The sequence below is a fragment of the Cibotium barometz genome, chromosome 36 (genome assembly GCF_041138505.1).
Source record: "Cibotium barometz isolate CiBa-2024 chromosome 36, ASM4113850v1, whole genome shotgun sequence".
Taxonomy (NCBI): Eukaryota; Viridiplantae; Streptophyta; class Polypodiopsida; order Cyatheales; family Cibotiaceae; genus Cibotium; species Cibotium barometz.
Genome location: NC_141081.1, coordinates 38,805,717 through 38,830,193, shown reverse-complemented (window position 1 = coordinate 38,830,193; position 24,477 = coordinate 38,805,717). Strand labels below are relative to the sequence as shown.

Genomic DNA, 24,477 nt, shown 5'->3' with positions numbered 1-24,477 from the left:
CTAGGTATCACATGCGTTCAAGAGATATTTAAAAAACCCCTTAACTAAAAATTTTTCCCCTATTAAAAAACCCCTCTTTACTTATGAACTAACGGATTTTTTTCTAAAGTTGAATAAAAAACCCCTCCTGTTTTAATGTAATCCTATTAAATTTTCTCAATGTATCTAATTAAAAAACCCCTCCGCTTGAACTCACATGTGGTACACTAACATTTTGTGAGGTGAACCCCTCGAGTAGGGGAGACACACACACACACAGAGTGAGAGAGAGGAGAGTGGACAACAAATAAGAGAGACAAGGGAGAGAGAGAGAGAGAGAGAGAGAGAGAGAGAGAGAGAGAGAGAGAGAGAGAGAGAGAGAGAGAGAGAGAAGAGAGACAAAGAATCTAAGAGAAAGAGATGGTAGGAGAGAGAGAAGAGAGGGAGAGATATAGAGATGGTAGTAGAGAGAGATGAGGATGGGAGAGGGCAAGGGAACGAGATGGAGAGAGAGAGAGAGAGAGAGAAGAGTGAAGGGAGAGAGAGATAAGAGGAGAGAGAAGATAGGGATGGCTGGAGAGAGAGAGAGAGAGAGAGAGAGAGAGAGAGAGAGAGAGAGAGAGAAGAGAGGGAGAGATGTGAGATGGTTGAGAGAGAGAGAGAGAGAGAGAGAGAGAGAGAGAGAGAGAGAGAGAGAGAGAGGGAGATGGTAATAGATAGAGAGAGAAAGGGAGGAGCAAGGTTTGAGGAGAGAAGCTAGAGGCTGGGAGGTTGTGGGAGGAGATGGTGGTGGGGAGAGTCATCAAAGAGAGAGGGTAGCCAAGAAAAGCTCACTCCACTAAGCTCCCTCGATAGACAACCCCCCTATATGCCTACATGATGGATCTAGTCTTGGACTTTAATGATATCAACACAAGCTATGGAGAGTTAGGCTATATATGAATAGTAAGTGTTGGAGATTCAATGCTTTGTGAAGTTCAAGTCTCCCTTATCACATGTAAGTTTTTATTTGGATAAAGAATGTAGACTACCCTAATTAATGTAATATGGTCACATATTTCAAGATGGTGTAAAAGGGCCTTTTGCTAATGTCTCCTAGTCAAATCGGTTGTTAGTTCAAAGTAAAGATCGTTCACAAGGGTGCAACCAGGTCTTCTATGTAATCAGATATACATGTCTATGGGAGTTGTGGAACCCTAGAAATGAGATGTTGTATGGGGCTCATCAAATCAAGGAATCATTATAGAAATGAGATGTTATATGGAGCTCATTAAATTAAGGAATCAACATAGAAATCCTTACTTTCCATGCTAAGGCTAACATATGGTGCTTAATGTAGGTGAACAATTGGTATTATGAGGCTTTCTAAATCATTGTAGCAAGGTCCAATGAGGGCTGAGGAGACTTGGATAATTAATGAAGGCTGAAGAGAAGATGATGTCCATGTGGTGGCTTTTCTTTTAGATTGACAGCCTTCGATTACTTTATTATTTTGATAATTTAGAGTGTTCGATTGCCTCTAGCTAGTCATGTGTAAGCTTATTTATGGCATCTACTATGCTAGCTTGTTATTGTTTCTTCACACTTTATACAATATACCAAAATTAATTCTCAATAAAGTAGGAGGAACCTATTGGTAACTATTTTTCTCCTTAAAAGAAACAAAAAAAGGATAAAAATATCAATTGTACCCAATTGGTTATGTAATATTATGACTTATAATAAAAATTTCCTCTCTCTAGAAGACACACACAAACCCTAGAAACCTAAAATATCATATTCGCATACTCATTTTAAGACTAAACCAATCTCTATAGCACAAGTCCTAACATATTAGAGTCTAAAATCACTATTACCATGTGTTGTCCATGCTAGTTTGTGGGGCCATGTTTTTTTGGTTTTGGGGGGGGGGAGGAGGGAGGTGTGCAAATGTGTGGGAGGGAAGTGAAAATAATAAGGCAAAGAAAATATCAAGGAAATCTAGATAGAATCAAAGCAAGAACAAGATGATGAAAATATCAAGGAAATCCAGATAGAGTCAAAGCAAGAACAAGATGATGAATATTTTAAGAATGGGACATCTTGAAAGAAGTAGTGCTAGCTACTATAAGTTTGGTCTAAGCATGCAAAAACTTCTAAATTGTAGCCTACTAATGTCTTCTATTTCTATCATCACCAAGATCTTGTTGCCTTGTTTTTCATGAATAATCAAGAGAAAAACCCAAAATAGCATATAGTAAAAAATAACATTTGCATAGATTAGCTTCAATTTTATTTTAAAAAAATAAAGTCTCTTAAAATTGAGGCTTAGGTAAAGGGGCCAATATTGTGTCACCCTTTAAAAACTAAAAAATCTCCTCATATTGAAGGTCAAAACACATACTTTTTGGGTCGTAAATAATATAAATGGATTTACTATGATTTTTAAATTTAATTTATTATTTCTTTCATCATATTTCTCGTGCATTATTTATAACTAAGGATGCTCATAATAACTGTGTTTAAAGGCATATCTACTTTAATTCATGGAAAAACTTCATCAAATCAAATTTTGAGAAATAAACTTTTATGTTGTACTGGAGCCACCTATGGCAAAAAGGGAGGGGTTGTACTTCTTTTTTTGGTTAATGCCCCTTTTGCCTTGAGCAACATTGACTTTGTTTATTTTGTGTTTTACCAGAGGCCCTTTATGTTCTCATGTTGAGTGTGGTTAACAAAAATATTATATTCAATTTAGAAGGTATAATCCAAAGAAGTTAGTCGTATAAGCATAGTACAAAGAAATTATTTTTGCAAAAAGGTTACTCTTTTTTTCTTGTTGTGGCCATGTGGATTATATATTATAATTCAGCTATTGGAGTTCAAACTCATATCCGATTATGGACAACATGGTGTGCACGGTTCAAACTCACACCCCTCATGGTGTGATAGACACTTGGGCAAGGACCAAGTTACAACCCAAGGGATTTAGTCTCGTAAAACAAGGAGAGATATTTACTGTGATGGATACAAGCATAGGAAGATGTTAGATCTCGGAGGTTAAGCTAGGAGGAATGTGTAGTTAAATAATGATGTTAGATGTCAGAGGTTAGGCTAGGAGGAATGTGTAGTTAAATAATGATGTTAGATCGTAGGAGGAATGTGTAGTTAAATAATGATGTTAGATCCTAGGAGGAATGTGTAATTAAATGATGTTAGATGCAGGAGGTTAGGCTAGGGGGAATGTGTAATTTAAATGATGTAGATAACTTCAATGGGGAGGACCTTTTTGGATGACTAAAGTGTAGATAACTTCAATGTAGGCATGTTGTCGTTTGCTTGTTCATTCTCATATTTAGGAAGGGGTTGGGGTATGAGGGACATCCAAAGCAAAAGTTGTGCCTTGTGATGAGGTGGTGGGGTGGCCGTCTTCCAAACAAAGGCAAGGCTAATGCAAACAAGAGGAAGAGATATACAACAGAGTTCGGCAGGCCCTTTTTAAACAAATGCTTTGCCTTGTGAACATAATCATCTCAAAGATTAAGATTTATACCTAACCCTATACTAGCATCTACACTAAACCATCTATAATTAGCATTTACTTCAACCATGATTCTTTTATTAGCATAGAGCACCCCTAATCCATCTACTATTAGCATTTGCTTCCAACCATCTTATTAGCATTTGCTTCCAACCATCTTATTAGCATAGATCTACACCTTATTAGTAAATGCTAACCCTCTATTAGCATTTGCTTCAACCAGATCTACACCTTATTAGCACGGGCCTAATCCGGCTTTCCTTTTTCTGCAAACTTTGTGGACTTGTTGACATGAAGAAGAATGGCCGTTTCGCAGATTTAAGGCCTCATTTAGCTGCAGGAGGAGAAGGGGAGAGGCCCAATGGACCCAAAATGCAGGTAAGAGCTGCTTCTGTGGATATAAGGCCATCCCAGGACACCAAGCAAGACCTTTTTGCAATATATGAAAACCTGAATGGGAGCTTCCAAGACCTGACATTCAAAGAATTTGCTAACTCAGCAGAGGAGGGTGGTGCCCAGATGATGCCAGTTGAGGATCAAGCCACCCTTGATATCAGCCTGGATTTTTCTGCCGGATTAGCAGCCGTTAATCCTGCCCCCCTCCCACCTGCGCCTGAGCTTACTGAACAGATTAGACCCCCCCATGAGAGATTATACCCTAATCAGCAGCCACCAGGCGCAAGGAGCCCCTCGCCAAGAAGATCACAATCTCAGCATAGCTCTGCTAGCAATGGTAGCTTGAAACTGTTGGGAGACGTTCTCGGAGACAGCATCAAGAACCCCTCTACAGTGTCGCACGAGATTAACAGCAAGATTAACGAATATCACAGAAACGCTAATGATGTGATGGTGCTGATGAGGACGCCGCCTCGCACAAATGGCCATGCAAGCAAAGAGGCCAATCCTCCTCGTCCTGCTACTCGCTCAAACCACTGCTCTTCCTGCAACAAATATATCTTCTTCTTCAAAATACGCTGCTCGGTATTATGACTGCGTGTTCTTTTATTTTATTTTTTTAAGTCAAAGTGTCTAAAACCTTACCTTCGTTATTAATTTCTCACCCATTTGGTATCCATGGCATTTGTCTCTAAGCTCTATCCCACTGTCCTATTACTAATCTTTCACCCACCCATTTTGTGTATATGGCATTTGTCTAAGCTCCCATTCCCATGTGCATTCCAAGAGTGTGAAATCTCCTCATTTGTTCTCGTTTTTCTTTGCATCTTACAGGCTTGCAGTAAGTGGTTCTGCTCAAAGTGTGCCAAGAAGTGCCTGAACGAGGGTCGAAATTGCAAAAGTTGTTCACTTGGGCGTTCATGTAGCCGCAGGTTTGTGCTATTATTTTTCGTGAAATTTTAATAAAACTTGAAAACGAGGCCAATTAGCTTTAAACTATGCATAAATTTATGCCCTTCTTAAAGCCTTCAACCACTCAACTCATGAACAATACCCTCTAAATTTACTTAATCTAATATATAGCTACCTTATAAGGTCTCAAATTGAAGAATTCTAAGGAATACTAGGCCTTCAACTTTCCCCTTTTAATTCCTAGTGATGGGCCTTTGCTTTAATGTTATGGAGTAATGCATAATGTGACTAGCTTAATCATGAATGTTGGAATAGGAACAAAGATAAACAAGGAAAGGGGGGAACTCTTTCTAAATGGTCAAGGAGGAAAGAAAATGCAGAACCAACAATGACGAAGAGTCCTAGTTCTAAGAGGCATCAACACAATATGGTGCACACAAATGGTGGGATTTCATCAAGAAAAATGAAAGGAGCAGGCGCTACTCTTTCACCTAAAAGAGAAGTTCCAAGGACTCCTCCTCATAGCCCAAGGAGAAACTCTGATGCTCTTCCACCCACAAGAGGAATTCCAAGGAGTCCTTCACGTGGCCTAAGGAGAAATTCCTCGTACTTCTCCTAATGGCATCCCTAGCTACAAATCAAAAATGTATAGTACAAATAATTCTCTTCCACATACAAGAGAGATTCAATGGAATTATCCTCATAGCCCAATTTATCCTAGTACTTATTTACAACAGCATCCCCATCAAGAAATCAAATTGCATGCCACTTTTTATTTGATGGTTCATCACTACATGTTAAAAGCTTTGCTAAGTACAATAGCGAGTTCATTTCTCATTTAGTCTCATTGTTGAGACACTTACCTTTTAAATTCATATGTAGATCAGTATTTAAAATATATATGAGAAAATTTTCATTGGTTAATCTTCACATTTTTGTGCAAATTTTAAACAAAAATGTTTGGCTCATGATCATTTAAAAAAATCAACTTGGCAAAATAATAGTTTCCAAAAATATTGAAGGACATCAAGCCACACAAATAAAGTTATCACTACTTTATGCAAAATGTAAGGAAACACACTATGTGGCATACAACAAATCACGCTCATAGTATGATGATCAAATGTAGATTAATACATAGCTTATATAAGAAAACACAAGAAAAAAATTGTGCTTTCTTTTGAGGATCGAATGTAGATTAATACATAGCTTACATAAAAAAAGATTAATCCATAGGTTATATAAGAAAAGACAAGAACAAAATTGTTCTTGATTTGAGTATGATTGTGAGAGATGATGCATTCCTTTAGAGATATCATTAACCCCAACAAAGAGATATCATTGAAATCTTCTACCTTCTCTACTGGTAACCCCAACAAAGAGATATCATTGAAATCTTCTACCTTCTCTACTGGTAACCCCAACAAAGAGATATCATTGAAATCTAACCCCAACAAAGAGATATCATTGAAATCTTCTACCTTCTCTACTAGTAACCCCAACAAAGAGATATCATTGAAATCTTCTACCTTCTCTACTGGTAATCACAACATACCTTCATGGAGTCCAAATGGGTGTGGTTTTCTCCATAGCTCATTGCATGTGGACTTGAAAGCTAGTTAGGAGATATGAATATTTTTTTATAGTTGCTATTTTGGTTTTTCTTTAAATTGGGGTTTGGGACAGAGGCTTAGCTTGAATATATTCCTTTGAGGGGGGATCTTCATCTAAGTGTATACATATTATTGAGTCACTATCCAGCTTCTTGTAACTTGGCATGTCTTTGATTGAATACTTATTCACATGATATGGTAGATCAAGGGATGTCTCTCACTTTGTTCATGTCGTATTGGATTCATGAATCAATGTCTACAGAAAGAAACATGTGTCTTGATGTATAGAGTGACTATGTATAGAATTCAGACTTGGTATGAAGGGCACTAGGCTATGTAGACCAAAGGATTTCCACTAATATATAAAACCGTTTTCTCAAATAAAAAATGTGAGGAGGTTTACTAGACTGATTAGGGGAGAAACTTTTGAGTGGCTAAGAGGAAATAAAATGAACTTTGATGGGAACAATTAGGGTTTTCTTAGCTCACAACGTCCTATAGACAAATAGAAACCAATAAATAAGCAATTTTCTTTAAGCTCCTTTATCATTTACAATTATGGACTCAAGGAGGAACTTATTTATGTGAATGTGTATGAGAAAATGAAAGAGATAAAGTGGAGAAATATAAGATCAACGACATGTAGAGAAGAAATCTAAGTGGCATAAACCAGCTTATAGATAAAATGTGGAAGTATATGAACAACAGATAGCCTTAGAGAGCATCATTCATAGAAAAGGCATCCTAGCATAATAGCCAAACATAGCAGCTCTATGAGCCCATCTCCCTCCTTATAATACTAAGGAGGGAGATGGGCACATAGAGTTGCTATGTTTGGCTATCTACAAAGTATGTGAACAATAGATAGCCTTAGAATACTAAGGAGGAAGATGGGCACATAGAGGTGTCATGTTTGGCTATTTGGAAAGAATGTGAACAATAGATAGCCTTAGAGAGCATCATTCATAGCAAAGGGATCCTAGCATAATAGCCAAACATAGTAGCTCTATGTGCCCATATCCCTCCTTAGAAAACTAAGAGAGGGTGTTTTCTTCTCCATTTTGAGTGAAATAGAAGAGGACCCTCTAGCTTTCATACTTCATGCCTATAATTCTATAAGGGTTTTTGACATGCTCATATATTATAAAAAGACATAAAATTTATGGGTGATGAATTCAACAAATACTTTACTCCCATCATTGTTACGTTCCTTGCGGGAATAATGTGGGTACATTGACTCTTTCATTTTCATAAAAGCTCTTCATTAAATCAAGGAAAATTGACTTCACCATCAACAAAACTTTAATATTTGTTAAATTAATCCCAATTCTCATTGTCATGGATCCACCAAGTTTCCCATCTAGTGAGAACTGACATTATTTATTGTACTTAATCATATATATAAAGAAGAATGTGGCTAGCTATAGTTTTCTATTGGTAGGAAGGAGGAGGTTTTTTTGGGTTCTCTACCTTAGCATTCTAAGATGCTCAAAACATATTTGTTAAATTAATCCCAATTCTCATTGTCATGGATCCACCAAGTTTCCCATCTAGTGAGAACTGACATTATTTATTGTACTTAATCATATATATAAAGAAGAATGTGGCTAGCTATAGTTTTCTATTGGTAGGAAAGAGGAGGTTTTTTTGGGTTCTCTACCTTAGCATTCTAAGATGCTCAAAACATATTTATTATACATCCCTCCTAATATATGCGTAAGAAAATACTAGTAGTGGCTAGTTTATCTTATTGGTGTTAACACCAACCCCAAGGTTGGGTATGTAAGCTAACCTATAATGGCATTGTAAACTTAAAGCACTCACGCACTCACAAAATGCATGATCTAAGTTTCATGGTTTGTGGTGTCAACTCATCCCATGAAGAACTACTAAATTTTTGTATGCTCCACCTCCCACAAACATTAGGGCTCATCTTGGGCCCTAGTTGGGCCCCATAATGTTACGATAGGGTGTGTCCAAGAGTGATTTCTCCCTACCCTTGTGCATCACAATTTTCTCTTAATATCTTGCACCTACCTAGGGTCCAACTAGGGATCATCTTGGGCCCTAGTTGGGCCCCATAATGTTACGATAGGGTGTGTCCAAGAGTGATTTCTCCCTACCCCTGTGCATCACAATTTTCTCTTAATATCTTGCACCTACCTCTAGCCTATCTTGCAATGTGCCAAACCTACCCGTACACCATTCGCTATCAAACAAGGCCTATGTGTTAAGTTGCTCATCAATGACCACTCATTATTAAGGGGGGACTTACTCTACCCTATCTAGTAGTGTTTCAACCTTAATAATGCTATTATTATTTGAAGGCCAACACCTAGCATTAAACAATGCCTATATTAAGTTTCTCAACAATGACTACTCCTTATAAAGGGGCCTTTAAAAAAAAACATGAACTAACTAAACCCATTACAAAATATAGTGAGGGTGGATGATGATATCCAATAGTCCCACTCAATGAACATCTAAGATAGATATGAACTATAGGTGTGAGGCCTAATGCTAAGACATTATTGATGCTAATCAAGTTGGTCTCTACTCTAAGAGCCTTGGTGAACATATTAGCATAGTTCTTTTTTTATATGACATTAGACCATTAACATCTCCACAGACATATTGAGCTCAAATAGAAAGTAATAGTTCATCTCAATGTACTCAACATGAGAATGTGTGAACATATTATCACAACTTTGTTATATGATAATATACCATTAGCGTCTCCTCTCTCAGACATAATGAGCTCACACAACACAAAGTGATAGTACATCTTAATGTGCTCAATGATGTGAGAATGTGAGAATGTTTTAGTGCATCTTAACGTGATCAGTGTGAGAATGTGTGAGAATGGAACACTAGATTCTTTATGACATCTTAATGTGCTCAATGTGATAATGTGCAAGAATGTATTAGTGCATCTTTATGTGCTTAGTGTGAGAATGTACAAGAATGGAACACTGGGTTATCTATGACATCTTAGTATGCGCAATGTGAGAATGTGAAAGAATGTATTAGTGCATCTTAATGTGCTGATAATGTGCAAGAATGGAACATTGGGTTCTTTATAATATCCTTGTAGTTATGGCATAATTCAATACCATTGGTTGCTCCTACATTACTCCCATATTCTCTTTGATCCAATTGGATCCACATTGCCTAACAATTTCAAGATAAGGGTGAACAATGGGTGCCTATGGAATTTAGAAGGCTAATGTGAGTCTCATATTGCCTTCAATGAGGGGGGCACACACAGTAATTAATAGGATCCACCATTGGAAGGTCACATCCTTCATTTCTAATTTAACAAGGATGGAAAGTGACTGATTAAGGTTCAACATGTGTACACTGAAAAGATGCAAGAGGGAGAAGAGAGCTTGAGCTCTTGTAAGCACACACACACACTCACAAACCCTAGAAGAGAACAAACAAGGTGAGAGGCTAAAAATTCTTCTTCTTCTTTTTCAACAAAAGACGTCTACAAAAGAGATAAAATGACTAACACACATACTAGAGTATATACAAGTAGTCCACAATATGAACATGCTAAAATGGAGTGGGTAGGTGTGGACTAGTCAGTGTAGTCGAGCAGTAGAATCTTTAGTGAAGATATGTCGATGCCAGCTACTAAACCCGCCAGTGATGTAAATGTCGAACGATCATGTAGGTGCCTCGTGAGTGTCAGCTCATGTTGAGCTTGACATCTCAACACTCCCCCTCAAGCTTAACTCTAGCTCATGAACTCCAAGCATATCTTGAAATCTACCAAGCTTCTCAGGTCCCAAGGCCTTCATGAAGATGTCAGCGACCTGATCCTGTGTGTGCTGACGTAGTCAAAGTCGATGTTACCCTGCCGCCAAGACTCTCTCCTTGATGGAGTGGTAGTGTACTTCAATGTGTTTCATCCGCACATGGAAACCTAGGTTCTTGATATACTGCTAATATTGTCACAATAGATAACAACCTTTCTCTCCACATGCAACCCTAAATCAGCAACCTTGCATAACCATGCTACCTCACACACTACCACCGTAGCTCCTCTGTACTCTGCCTTTGTACTCAATAAGGAAACTGTGGATTGCTTCTTATTACTGCTCCATGTCATAGAAGCACTCCTAATGAAAACATAAAATCCACTGGTAGTTCTCCTATCTGAGATGCTACCTGCCCAATCTGCATCTGTGTATCCATAGGGCTCCAATGGTACACCTACTGCATAAAACAATGAATAATCAATAGTGGCCTTCAAATACTAAAGTGTGCATCGCACACTATCAAGATCTGGTTTGCATGGAACCTGCATAAACTAGCTCTCTAAGCCAACAATGTAACTTAAATCTGATCGTGACATAGATCAAACTCCCCACAATCTTCCTATACATAGTGGGGTCCTCCAACACATAACCTGTATCCACACTGAGCTTTCCATTGTGATCTAATGGCACCAAGATTAGCTTACAACTAGCCATCCCATACTTGGACATGTCCAATACATACTGTCTCTCTATATGACAGCTAAATACCATCAGGTGTGCAAATGACCTCAATGCCCAAAAAGTAGCGCAGATCTCCCAAATCCTTCATGTCAAACTTCCTTTTGAGAAGACTTTTTACATGCTCAATCGCTTCCAAGTTGTCACCCCCAACAATAAGATTATCTACATAGATAGTGATGATCACAATACCCTTATCACTCTTGTGCACATACAAAGAGTGATCTGCATGTGCTATATGAAAACCAATAGTGACAAGATACTCAATAATCCTGTCATGCCATGCTTGTGGAGCTTGCTTCAGCCTATACAAGGCCTTACGAAGCTTACATACGTACTCTGAGTGACCTGTATCCTCAAAACCAGGTGGCTGATTCACCATGCAAGAACACATTTTTTACATCCATCTGATGTAAAAACCAGCCTTTAGCCTACAACCACCGCAATCACAGCTCTCACAATTGCCATCTTTGCAATCCGAGAAAATGTCTCCTCATAATCAATCCCATGTGTCTGCATATATCCTTTGGCTACCAATCTAGCCTTGTACCTGCTTATGCTACCATTAGTGTTATGTTTCACCTTATACACCCACTTACATCCAATAGCTTTCTTGCCTTTAAGCAATGGCACCAAAGTCCAAGTCTTGATTCCATACAATGCATCCATCTCCTCATCCATATCTTTCTCCCAATACACATTTCCAATAGCCTCATCAAAACATGTGGGCTCTACAACTTGCACAACTTTTGCCATTCAAGCATAGTGATGTGCCACATAACCATCTTAAGCCAACCTCTGCATAGGGTTTTTGACTCTTTCATATCTTCGTAACTTTACATTCATGGCTTCCAAAGCCTTCTTTACACCATATGTCCTCATTGTTGCTGGAATCCTAAGCTCCTGTACCAACTACATTTCTAGGACTAGTATTATGACGCAACCTGTCACTCCATGGTCTATCAACAGAACCGCTGCATGAGAACTCTCCTAGTCCACTCAATGATTGTGATTGTTGACTTACATTCTATGCAACCACATTTCCACTTACATTAACCCCAACATCATCTTTTTCAGCAGTATACCAGCTACTCATCTCATCAAATACAACATCCTTGCTTACCCTCAATTCACGTGTAGTAGGCTTATAACATCTATATCCCTTTTGCTCAAGGGAATACCCTCAATTCACGTGTAGTAGGCTTATAACATCTATATCCCTTTTGCTCAAGGGAATACCTAATAAATACACATTTTTCTACCTTTGGATCCACCTTAATACGTAGCTCATCTGGCACATGCGCATATGCAATACAACCAAAAACTTTCAAGTGAGACAAACTAGGTTTCTTGCCAATAAACTTCTCCTTTGGTGTTATATCATGTATGGCTGCACAGTAGGAGTCATGTTCATGATATAAACTATTGTAGACATAACCTAAGCCCAATAGCTATGCGGCATATTCTTCTATGCCATCAATGCTCGTGCTATCTCTACAATGTGCCTGTTTTTTCACTCAGCAACTCCATTTTACTACGGAAAGTATCTACATGTAAATTGTCTATGAATGCCATTCTTCTGCAAGAAATCAAAGAACTCATTGGAGAAGTATTCTCCCCTTCCATTTGACCTTAGGCACTTGTTATGGCTCACCCTAACCCTCCTTGAAACACATCCAAAAAGAGATTACCTGGTGAACTGTAACTATCGTGAGGATCTTTCCAATGGCCAAGCTCGTAACCCTTGAGGTCTCCAAGCTCTACAACTCCTTGAGAAGCAATTCCATCGCGTCTCTTGCCAGCGTTGTCACACTGCCGCGTTGCACTATGGGTCCTCCGTCCCTCTTCTCACCTCACTTCACTCACACACTCACTAGCATGTGCAATAGGGAGAGAGATTAGCAAGAGCAAGAATCAATTGCACAATGGGAGAGTATGTTGTATTATGAGAGAAATTAACTTATATATATGGCCATAAGTGTTCACACTCACTTAAACTATGGCCGACCGGGCCCTTTAGGCTCATAAGAGGCCTAATGCTATTACAATGACGTGACTCTTATAATATATCCATGAAGTACATCACTTAGGACTTCATCCTAACTTGCTACCATATGCTCTTGAAGCGGGAATCGCTAAATACTCCGTCACACCATTACGGACACCCGTCCAAGTTGTAGCTTTGGACACTATTGCTTCATATCTTGAATGTATAACCCTTTGGTGTATCTACCATGACTCCTTGATGTAAGATAATGGCGGTTAGCTCTTGTTAATCCTAGAATTGGATTAACAGCACTTCGCATGCTTTCTTGTCTACTTTTTAGCCATCACTTTGAAATTCTGAAAATGAATGAAAACTTCACTTTTATCCTTCATGAAATACACCCACACTTTCCTCGTGTGGTCATTAATGAATGTTACATAGTATCTACAATCACCCATAGCCATAGTCTTTGCAGGATCCCATACATCTGAATGGACAACATCTAGTACATTCTTGCTCACATTTCTATCATGTGAAAATACATGCTTTGTTTGCTTTTCAAATTGACATACTTCACATACTTTATACATACCTTCAATCTTAAACTTAGGTAGTCCTGTCATAATTTCTTTAGTCTGCATAGACTTCATTCTTTGCACATTTACATGCCCAATTCTCTTATGCCAAATGTTTGTATCTGCAATAACTCCTGAACCATTTGCAAACATTGCAGCACTCACTTCAAGCATATTTACATTCAATGTAAACATTATGCTCACCTCGTTTCCTTTTGCAACTAGCCTGCACTTATCTTTAAAGTCTTCTATATAACAACCATCAGGGTTAAACCGCACCTACAAACCATGCTCAATCATCTGGTGGTACAAGGGCAAGAGCTTCATCTACTCTTCCCCCTTTATGTTGGCTGCTACACCCTTGTCGGGAGCTCTTCGAGAGGCACCGAAAAATGAACTTTGATTGAGGAGCTTTATTTGTGGGAGCAGAGAGCAACAAGGAACCTATACAGTCAAAAATGTGTTTCGAGCACATCTGGAACCTTTGTTTTTCAATTCACAGGCATTGCAAGGGGTAAGTTTCGATTCTTGGCAGAACTCTATTTTTTGCGACTGTAGGAAATGGCGATTAGTTGTGCAGACACTATGTGTACTGCAAAGAGGTCTTAAAGTTGCCATTGGGCGTATGTATGCAAAGTAAGGTCACTGGTTGTGACAGTTTGGGTGCAGTATAGTTCCGTTGCAAAGAATACAACAGTTTGTGCATGTGCAGGTCAAACAAGAGTGCTGTTTTTGGTGAATTTGTGTCGTAGAATAGATGTCGAATGATGGAATAAACCAGATTGTTGGCAGAGAAGCTTGACAAGAACAACTTCCATGCTTAGAGGTTTAGATTGATAAATTTCTTGATGGGAAAAGGGTACTAGGACTACACTGAAGGTGAACATGAGGAGGCACCAGAGATACCAGAGATTAATCCAACTGCTGCAGATGTCAAAGAATTCAAGGATTGGAATCAAGGAGCAAGAAAAGTCATGTATTGGCTTTCTAATAGTATACAGGACACCATGATTGGGCATATACACGTTGCCAAGTCACCTAAGGAAGCATGGGACACCTTGATAAAGCTGTATAAAACCAACACTGAGGCACGAAAGATTCAGTTAAAGAATGAGCTTAATACTGTGGTGTTTCCGTTGATGATGATGATAAGGTGGAAGTGTGTCTACATGGTATCGGGCCACAATACAAGGCGTTCAAGACATTTATTCAGACTCGGGAGAACATTCTCGACTTCACAGATTTGGTGTCAATTTGCTGATCATTGAAGAGAAGAATTTGGGTGAAGATCAACAGTCTTTAAAAACAAAAACAGTTCAGAGCAGCAGGCCTTCTACACAAGTTTAGGTAGAGGAAGAGGTAGAGGTCGCAGACATGGCCAAGGTGGTGGCCGAACAAGTAATCAAAATTATGCTCACCATGCAGCAACAGTCCCAAGATTTGCAACAACAACACACAGGTGTGGAAGAGAGTTTGTAGGTCCGATTTAACCCTGATGGCTCTTATGCAGAAGAATTTAGAGATAAGTGCAGGTTGGTTGCAAAAGGCAACAAAGTAAACAGAATGTTTACATTGAATGTAAATATTCTTGAAGTGAGTGTTGCAATGTTTGCAAATGGTTCAAGAGTTGTTGCAAATATAAGAATTTGGGCATAAGAGAATTGGGTATGTAAATGTACAAAGAATGAAGTTTATGCAGACTAAAGAAATTTTGACAGGGCTGCCTATGTTTAAAGTTGAAGGTATGTAGAAAGTTTGTGAAGCATGTCAATTTGGAAAGCAAATAAAACATATATTTCCACATGACAAAAATGTTAGCAGGAATGTACTAGATGTTATGCATTCAAATGTATGGGGTCCTGCGAAGACGATGTCTTTGGGTGGCTGCACGTACTATATAACATTTATTGATGACCACACGAGAAAAGTGTGAGTGTATTTCATGAAGGATAAGAGTGAAGTGTTCACTCATTTTTCAAATTTCAGAGTGATGGTGGCTAAAAAACAGACAGGAAAGCATGTGAAGTGCCTAAGGTCAGATGGAGGGGGAGAATACTCCTCCAATGAGTTCTCCAAATTCTTGCAAAAGAATGGCATTCAGAGATACACTCAGTAACAAAATGGAGTTGCTGAGCAAAAAAATAGGCACATTGCAGAGATAGCACGAGAATTGATGGTAGAGAAGAATATGCTGCATAGCTATTGGGCTCAGGCTATGTCTACAAGGCTATGTCTACAGTAGTTTATATCATGAACAGGACTCCTACTGCAGTCGTACATGATGTAATGCCAGAGGAGAAGTTTACTACCAAGAAACCCGATTTATCTCACTTGAAAGTTTTTGGATGTATTACATATGTGTATGTGCCAAATGAGTTGCGTACTAAGCTGGATCCAAAGGTAGAAAAATGTGTATTTATTGGGTATTCCCTTGAACAAAAGTGATATAGATGCTATAATCCTGCTACACGTAAATTGAGGATAAGTAGGGATGTTGTATTTGATGAGATGAGTAGCTGGTATACTGCTGAAAAAGATGTTGTTTTGGGGCAGATGTAAGTGGCATGTGGTTGCACAAAATGCAAGTCAACAATCACAGCCATTGAGTGGACCAGGAGAGTCCTCATCCAGTGAATCTATTGATAGACCATGGAGTGATAGGCTACATCATAATACTAGTCGTGAAAATGTAGTTGGTACATCACATAAAGGTGAAGAAGAGAAAGTGGTTGAGTCCCTTGGTATGCCTGATACTTTTGCAGGGCATTCTCTTGTTGTTGATGGAGATTCTAGCAGCTCGGAGATGAGCTTTGATGAGGAGCTTGGGCTTCAGGCAATGAGGATACCTTGTGTGTGAAGAAGTCTATGGAAGCCATGAATGCAAAGTTACGAAGATCTGGGGAAGAGTCAAAAACCCTGTGCAGAGGTTGATTTATATGACGGTTATGTGGCACATCACTATGCTTATATGGAAAAAGTATAGGTTGTAGAATCCACATGTTTTGATGAGGCTATTGGAAATGTGTGTTGGGAGAAAGCCATGGATGAAGAGATGGATGCCTTGTATGAAAATGAGACTTGGGATTTGGTGTCATTGCCTGAAGGCAAGAAAGCTATTGGCTTTAAGTGGGTGTATAAGGTGAAACATAAAAGTTTGATGATGATACCAAAAGCACGTACAAAGCTATATTGGTAGCCAAAGGATATGCGCAGACACATGGGATTGATTATGAGGAGACATTTTCCCCGGTTGCAAAGATGGCAAGTGTGAGAGTTGTGATTGCGGTGGTTGCAGCTAAAGGCTGGTTTTTACATCAGATGGATGTAAAAAATGCGTTCTTTCATGGTGACTTGCAAGAAGAAGTGTATATGGATTAGCCATCTCGTTTTAAGTATATAGGTCACCTGGATTATGTATGTAAGGTCACCTGGATTATGTATGTAAGCTTCGTAAGAAGTAATCTCCACGAGCATGGGGCATGAAAAGATTGCTGAGTATCTTGTCACTATTGGTTTTCATATGGCAGATGCAGATCACTCTTTGTATGTGCGCAAGAGTGATAAGAGTATTGTGATCCTCACCATATATGTAGATGATCTTATTATTGGGGGGGTGACAACTTCGATGAGATTGAGCATGTGAAAAGTCTTCTCAAAAGGAAGTTTGAGATAAAGGATTTGGGAGATTTGCGCTACTTTTTGGGGATTGAGGCCATTTGCACACCTGAGGGTATTTGGCTATCAGAGAGAGATAGTATGTATTGGACATTGTCAAAGTATGGGATGGCTGATTGTAAGTCAATCTCGGTGCATTAGATCAAAATGGCAAGCTTAGTGCGGATGCAGGTTATGTGTTGGAGGATCCCACTATGTACAGGAAGATTGTGGAGAGTTTGATCTATGTCACAATCAGCAGGCCAGATTTGAGTTACATTGTTGGCTTAGAGAGCTAATTTATGTAGGTTCCACACAAACCACACCTTGATAGTGTGTGATGCACACTTCAGTAGGACCACTGTCGATTATGCATTATTTTAAACAACAGATGTACCATTAGAGCTATATGGGTACAGAGATGTAGATTGGACAGGTAGCATCTCAGACACAAGATCTACCAGTGGATTTATGTTTTCATTGGGGAATGCTGCTTTGATATGGAGCAGCAAGAAGCAGCCCACAGTTGCCTTGTCAAGTACAGAGGCAGAGTACAAAGGAGGTGCAGTGGCAACGTGTGAGGTAGCTTGGTTACGCAAGCTACTGATTTGGGGTTTCATCATGTGGAGAGAAAGGTTGTCATATATTGTGACAATCTTAGCAGTATACAGTTGGCTAGGAACCCAGATTTCCATGCACAGACAAAAGACATTGAGGTACATTACCACTTCATCAAGGAGAGAGTCTTGGCAGGTGACATCGACTTGGCCTATGTCATCACATAGGATCAAGTCGTTGACATATTCTCGAAGGCCTTGGGAGCTGAGAAGCTCCACAGTTTCAAGATATGCTTGGAGTTCATGAGCTGAAGCTGAGCTTGAGGGGAAGTGTTGAGATAAACTCAACACGAGCTGACACTCACGAGGTGCCTGCATGACTGTTTGACATTTACATCACTAGCGGGTTTGGTAGTTGGCATCGACATATCTTTGCCATAGATTCTACAGCTGGACTACACCAACTAGTCCACATCTACCCATTACTCTTAGTGTGTTCACATTATGGACCGCTTATATATACTCTATTATGTGTGTTAGTTACTTTCTCTTCTAACAAAACCTCTTTTGATGTGAGAAGAAGAAGAAGAATTTTCAGCCTCTCACCTTGTGTGTTCTCTTCTAGGGTTTGTGTGAGTGTGTGTGTGCTTACAAGAGCTCAAGCTCTCTCCTCCCCTGTATCTTTTCATGTTAGAGACGTGATCTAGATCAAAACACTTCGACTGTAGCTTTTTGCTAGTTGTGGAAGCTAGTTAATAAAGGATAGGGATGATGCTGTGAAGTTTGAAGTTGTGGGTCTTTCTGTGGAAGACCTTGAAATTTTCTTGTGCTTTCTTCAATTTTCTTTAAAGCAAAAAGTCTCAAGCTTGTTGAGACTATTTGTTTGGTTTGAATGAAGGATACAATGTTTTGAGCTTGAATTCTTTATGGTTTGGTGAGTTTTTGTGCCTTGGTGCTTTATTTGTGTTGTGTTGCATGAGATGATGGAGGAGGGATCCTTGAGTGGGAAAATCAAGTTTCTTTTATGTCAGAACTAATTCTGAGTCAAAATAAAAAAAGAAAGTGTATAGAGTTGGTTCTGTGTTAACATAACATCATAACCATCAATTGGAAGTGGGGATCTTAAGATGACTTGTCTGAGTGGGTAAGAAGTGTTTTTGGGTTTGTTCTTAGTCAAAGCTGTCAAGTGCGTGTCAGCAATCGAAAGGTTTTGTGTTCTGAGTGCTTTCTGGCAGGAGCGACTTAACTGTGCTCTTGTTAGTTGAGTATCCATTGTGATGTGACCTTGTGTGGTGTGAGAATTTGGAAGTGCTAGTAGCTGACTCAAAGGGGAGGAATTATGCTTCAGATGGATCAGACTGGTCATTCTTGAAAGGGCAGTCATTTGGAGAGACAGTGGATCAGGTACAGTCAGCAGAGGATTTGTAATGTGATATCCCTTTGAGTTTAGAACTATTTGAGGGTCTGAGGAAATCTACGGACACCTGAGAAAAGTTATATTTCTATAAAGGCTTTGGAAGCAGATGGTACAGTGTCAGAACATTCTGTTTCAGTTAGAAGAGGGATCTGATGAGGGTCGGCAAAGGATCTAGAGAGGCCCTGGGGACGTGTATATGCTGATAGTAGTAAGAAGACATTGTGGAGGCCTGGAGGATAGTTTTTTGCCTAGAGACTAGAAGAGGATTTTGGAAGAAGAATCTAGTAGTTCGGAGTCAGCTGAGAGTGCATTTGGTCAGCTGAGTGTTAGCTATGGTCAAGAGAGGCTTTTTGGTGGATGATTAGAGCTGTTAGAGATGAGAGCTGACCAGGGAGGGAAACGTGAAGAGGCTACTTGACTTGAAAGGGAGGTTGGGAGTGTTTAGAAGTGTTCAAAGGTGTATGTTGTTAGAGGGATGGGGATAGTTGCAGGTCTGGTTGGATCCCTTTGAGCAGAGATCTCAGCATCCCCCAGTTCTGATCCCGCTATGTCTTCTTGTGTGCGTACTGGTGGTGTAGTAGAGGCCATCACCCAAAGACCACACATCGTTTGGTGCTCCCACTGAGGATCAGAAGGTTATTTAGGGCATTTTTTTCAAGGTTGGAAACCACTTGGGAGCTAGCTCAAGCCTTTTAGTATGATCATGGACTGTCCAAGGTTTAGAGGAGTTGATGGAGAGGATCTAGCTAGGTTTTCGAGGCATGTGCAACTATTTTGTCTTATGAGGAATAGATATTATGAAGTAGAGTGGCTAAAGGCATATCCTTTGCTTCTGGAGAACCATGCATACAAGTGGTATGAGGATTTGCAAGATGATGTGAGAGACCGGTGGGCATTGTTGGAAGTAGGATTTCTCCAAAGGTTTACAATAAAGATGACTCCAAAATTGAGGCTTGGAGGAAGGTAATTGTAGGTATGTATATGATGATGAGTGTGTAGCTAATTTCTAGCAAAGGTTTGAAAATGCATGACATTCATGGGAAAGAGAAAATTTTCATGCTGAAGAGCTGTCTTTGCCTGATTTGTATGGTGGTTATGTGAAGATGATGAAGTTGTAGACATGGATCAATATGTTAAGCCCAGTCTCTTGAGAGAGAAGCTAGAGTATAAGGGACCAAAGAGCTTGAAAGAAGCCGTTGAGTTTGCCTACAAAAAAGAGAGAAAGTTGAGTTTGCCAGCAAAAAAGAGAGAAAGTTGAGTTTGCCTGCAAAAAAGAGAGAAAGTTGAGGTTCTGTGCAGGTTCAAATTGCGCAGCTGTTCAAGGAATTAAGTTTGTGGATGAGGATGCGCCTTATGATAGGGTGTTAGAACGAGAAGGCTTGCAGTTACAGGAACATGTTGAGATGAACAGACCCGATGGTGGATCATGATAAGCTTCATGTTTTTGTAAGTGTGGATGAAGTGTCAAATGACCTAGGGTTTGAAGATTAAGAAGTTTCTGCTAGTACAGAGCTTGAATGTAAAGGCAATGAAGGCCTAGTTGAGAGTGATGATGGTCGGTTGCTAGCTGATGTGGAAGATGATGTGTCTATTAATATGGAGCAGATCAAGAGAGCCTGGATGAGGCTGTGTGCGCTTTGCAAGATATGGAAAGCCTTGAATAGATGCCTGTGGTTGTGAAGCTGAGGCTATGGAAAGAAACACAGAGGAGACAAAAGTGTTTGAAAGTGGAGAGTGATGTGAGTGATGAGAGGATGGACATGGTTGACAAGTGTTGTGTGGATTTTCCCTCTTTGTGTGATGATGATGTTTTGACTTTTTTGGATGGACTACTGAGAGAAGATTTCTTTGAAAATGAGAGTGTAAAGGGTGTTTGTGCACAGCTTACAAAGCACAAGGATGAGTGTGATATGGTGGTTGACTCATATGGGCCATATTTATTGTGTAAGGATGATGGCGGGGATGCTGTGGTGAATGAAAAGCTTGCAGGTGTGCTACATGGTGGGTTATTAGTTATTGTTATAGTAGAGAGCATGAAGGGTTTGTTTTTGTTGGATAGTGGTGATGTATGCAGTAGGGTTGGTGGAATGAGCCCTTATGAGGTTTGGTGATACAGAAAGAGCAAGTGATGGGCCATGACAAAGAGGAGGATATGGGTGGTTTTTGTCATAGGTGTGTGTCACAATTTGGGCAGAGGATGCCCTTTGACCCTGAGGGTGGGCTACAACAAGTTTTTTTCATGCTTGGTTGGCATTTTTTTGTCGTGGCTTTGTGGCAAGTGGTCCAGGAAAGATGGAAATGCAGATTGGTTGTAGGAAGGAGAGTAATATGAGATAAAGATATGAAAACATGAATGTTTTCATGTAGGGGGAGGGCTAATATGTGAGGGGAATCCAGAGCCCTCTCTAAAAATAATGTACGTATGTAAGATATGTGTATATGATGGTGAGGAGTGTATCCTAGAAAACGAAAGCAATGTGGCGGCCAAATGTGATTGAGCAGGTGCGTCAAATGAAAATAGAAATGGCATGGGCGATTGTAAGAGCCGAGCGGTGGTAATATCTTCTGGAAGAACTCAAGGTGGTGACACATGTTGAAGAGGCAAGAGGTTGATCATTTTTGGGGACTCTCTCTAGTTGCGGTGGCTAGTGATCATTAGAGAGAGAGGAGAGCGCAATTTGCAGTAGAGGGGTCTCCTGCAGGTTTATTTTTCATCATGGAATATGCAGGCTAAAGTTCCTGTAACCTTTTTTAGTTTGTAGTAAAGATAGCGCAGTGAGGGTTTCTATTGGATTAGAGGAGAGGGAGGTAGCCAATTGGAGAATTGGCTAAGGTGTTTCTTGGGTTCTTTGAGAAAAACCTCTGTTAGAGATGTGATCCAGATCAAAACATCTTTGACTGTACCTGTTTTAACAGCTGGAAGCTGGTTAGTAGAGGATGAGGATGATGCTATGAAGTTTGAAGTTGTGGGTCTATTTGTGGAAGACCGTGAAAGTTTCTTGTACTTTCTTCAATTTTCTTTGAAGCCCAAGGTATCAGGTTTGTTGAGAGTGTTTGTTGGGTTTGAATGAAGGATACATTGTTTTGATCTTGAATTCTTTGTGGTTTGATGAATTTTTGTGCCTTGGCGCTTTATTTGTGTTGTGTTGTGTTGCGTGAGATCATGGAGGAGGGATCCCTGAGTGGGAAAATCAAGTGTCTTTTGTGTCAGAAATGATTATGAGTCAGAACCAAAAGAGAAAGTGTATAGAGTTGGTTTTGTGTCAGCAAAACATCAGAATGATCAGCTGCTGGAAGTGTGGGGATCTTAAGTTGACTTGTCTGAGTGGGTAAGAAATGTTTCTGGTTTTGGTTTGAGAGTTAGAGCTTTCAGCTGTCTCAGTACTAGTCGGAATATTTTGTGTTCTAAGTGCTCTGTGTGTGGCAGTAGTGAGTCAGGTGTCAGTTGAGTATCCATTGTGATGTGACCTTGTGTGGTTTGAGTGGTGTGAGCATTTGGGAGTGCTAGCTGACTTAGAGGGGAGGAATTCTACTTCAGTTGGATCAAATTATTCATCCTTTGAGAGGAAAGTCATTCGAAGGCAGCTGTGGATCAGATTGGTCATCCTTGAGAGGACAATCATTCAAAGGCAGTTGTGGATCAACTACAGTCAATAGAGGTTTGTAATGTGATATCCCTTCGAGTTTAGAACTATTTTAGGGTCTGAGGAGATCTGCAAACACTTGAGGAAGTTTTGTTTCTATAAAGGCTTCGGCGGAAGGAGACGATATTGTGTCAGAATTCGGAGGCAGAACAATCTATTCCAGTCAGAAGAGGGATCGGAGGAGATAGAGGATCCAAAGAGGCCCTTGGGACGTGTATATAAGGTCAGCTGACAGTTAGAAGACATTGTGAAGGCCCAGAGGACACTTTTATGCCTAGAGACTAGAAGAAGATTTCAAAAGAAAAATCCAGTAGTTCGGAGTCAGCAGCTGAGAGTGAATTTGGTCAGCTGAGTGTCAGTTGTGGTCAGGAGAGGCTTTTTGTGGATGGTCAGAGTTGTTGGAGGTTAAAGCTGACCAGAGAGGGAAACCTGAGGAGACTACTAGACCTGAAAGGGAGGTTGGGAGGGTGTAGAAGTGCTCAAAGGTGTCCACTGTAGGGTTGGGGACAATTGCAGGTCTGGTTGGAGCCTTTTGAGTGTAGGGATCTGAGCATCCCCCAGTTCTGATCCCGCTGTGTCTTCTTCTTGTGTGCTTGTTGGTGGTGTAGTAGAGGCCATCACCTAGGGACCACACATTGTGTATTTCCACTTGTTACACTTCAATTAGCATGGCATATCAATTACATAAACCACTTGTTACACTTTGAGCATGTGAAGTTGTACAGTGTAGTCCACTTGTTTCACTTTGACCACACTTGTATCACTTTGACCATGATACAATTGCCAAGCATGGCACTACTTGTTACATCTCAACAACATACACCCGTTAAGCATGGTCTCAGCCTATACCATTAACACTACGTAATTAGAATTTAATGTGGGGCACCCATGATACCAATTCACTAGGATAGCACACTAGCATATGGGGCATTCTTGTTCAGCTAAAGGGTGGACATTATATAACATTCCTTCTACTTGGATAAGCAATTGAACTCAGTTGTATGTTTGTTTATTGCGAGCAAATGAGATCATTGTCTTACCATATACAAATTCTAGTATGTTCTTTAATTATGACAAAGAGACATTGTATCAATGACTTTTATGTGTAATAAATTCTAGTGTCCCATACCACCAAAAATTATCCCACATAAATCTAGAGATAAGTATGCATCAGAATCCTTCACACAGAATTAATCTTTGTGTCTCATACCATAAGACTAATACATAGCAAAGAATTCATAAAGTATAGTTCAAGATGGAAGGGCCAGTTCCTCTAAGAAGTTCTACTTTTGATGCATTAAAACTCTCCTTAAAATTTTTAAAAAGCCTTAAATAATTTTTATTGTAAGAATAATCAAATGAAATGAATATTTTACCTCAAGAGTTGGAGTACTCGTCGTAGTAGAAGTCTTCTTTATCATCAAATTTTAGCACTTTTTTTAACAAAATAATTTGAGTTGTAATTTAAAATTTACAAAAGTAACAAACTTATCTAATTTTGGAGTGGTTGAAGTTACTCTTGGTAGAGGATTCATGAGATGAAAGATAGATATGGAAAGATAAAGGTTGCAAATTTTAAATGTAGAAATGGAAATTTGCTGAATTAATAATACTTAGCTCATCTAATGCGCGATCAAGTAATAAAGTGTCACAGATGTGCTTGAATTTGAGGAGTTGGCAAAATATTTGAAGTAGAGCTTGTATGTCGAAAGATAAAT

The 24,477-nt window shown here is 39.5% G+C and overlaps 1 protein-coding gene across 1 annotated transcript; it reads left to right on the top strand.

Annotated features, from left to right (window-relative positions):
• Positions 1-3,362: 3,362 nt before the first annotated feature.
• On the top strand, positions 3,363-5,618 carry LOC147617874 (uncharacterized). The gene is made up of 3 exons (XM_086775590.1): positions 3,363-4,480; positions 4,730-4,827; positions 5,123-5,618. Exons 1-3 carry the CDS (start codon positions 3,791-3,793, stop codon positions 5,424-5,426), a joined length of 1,092 nt encoding a protein of 363 aa, XP_086631716.1. The 5' UTR covers positions 3,363-3,790; the 3' UTR covers positions 5,427-5,618.
• The last annotated feature ends 18,859 nt before the right edge of the window (positions 5,619-24,477 follow it).

Bases quoted from the DNA above. Each gene is read 5' to 3' on its own strand.
- LOC147617874 (XM_086775590.1), top strand. From the start codon at position 3,791: ATGAAGAAGAATGGCCGTTTCGCAGATTTAAGGCCTCATTTAGCTGCA. The intron at 4,481-4,729 runs GTATTATGACTG...TGCATCTTACAG, and splicing joins TCTTCAAAATACGCTGCTCG to GCTTGCAGTAAGTGGTTCTG. The intron at 4,828-5,122 runs GTTTGTGCTATT...ATGTTGGAATAG, and splicing joins GGGCGTTCATGTAGCCGCAG to GAACAAAGATAAACAAGGAA.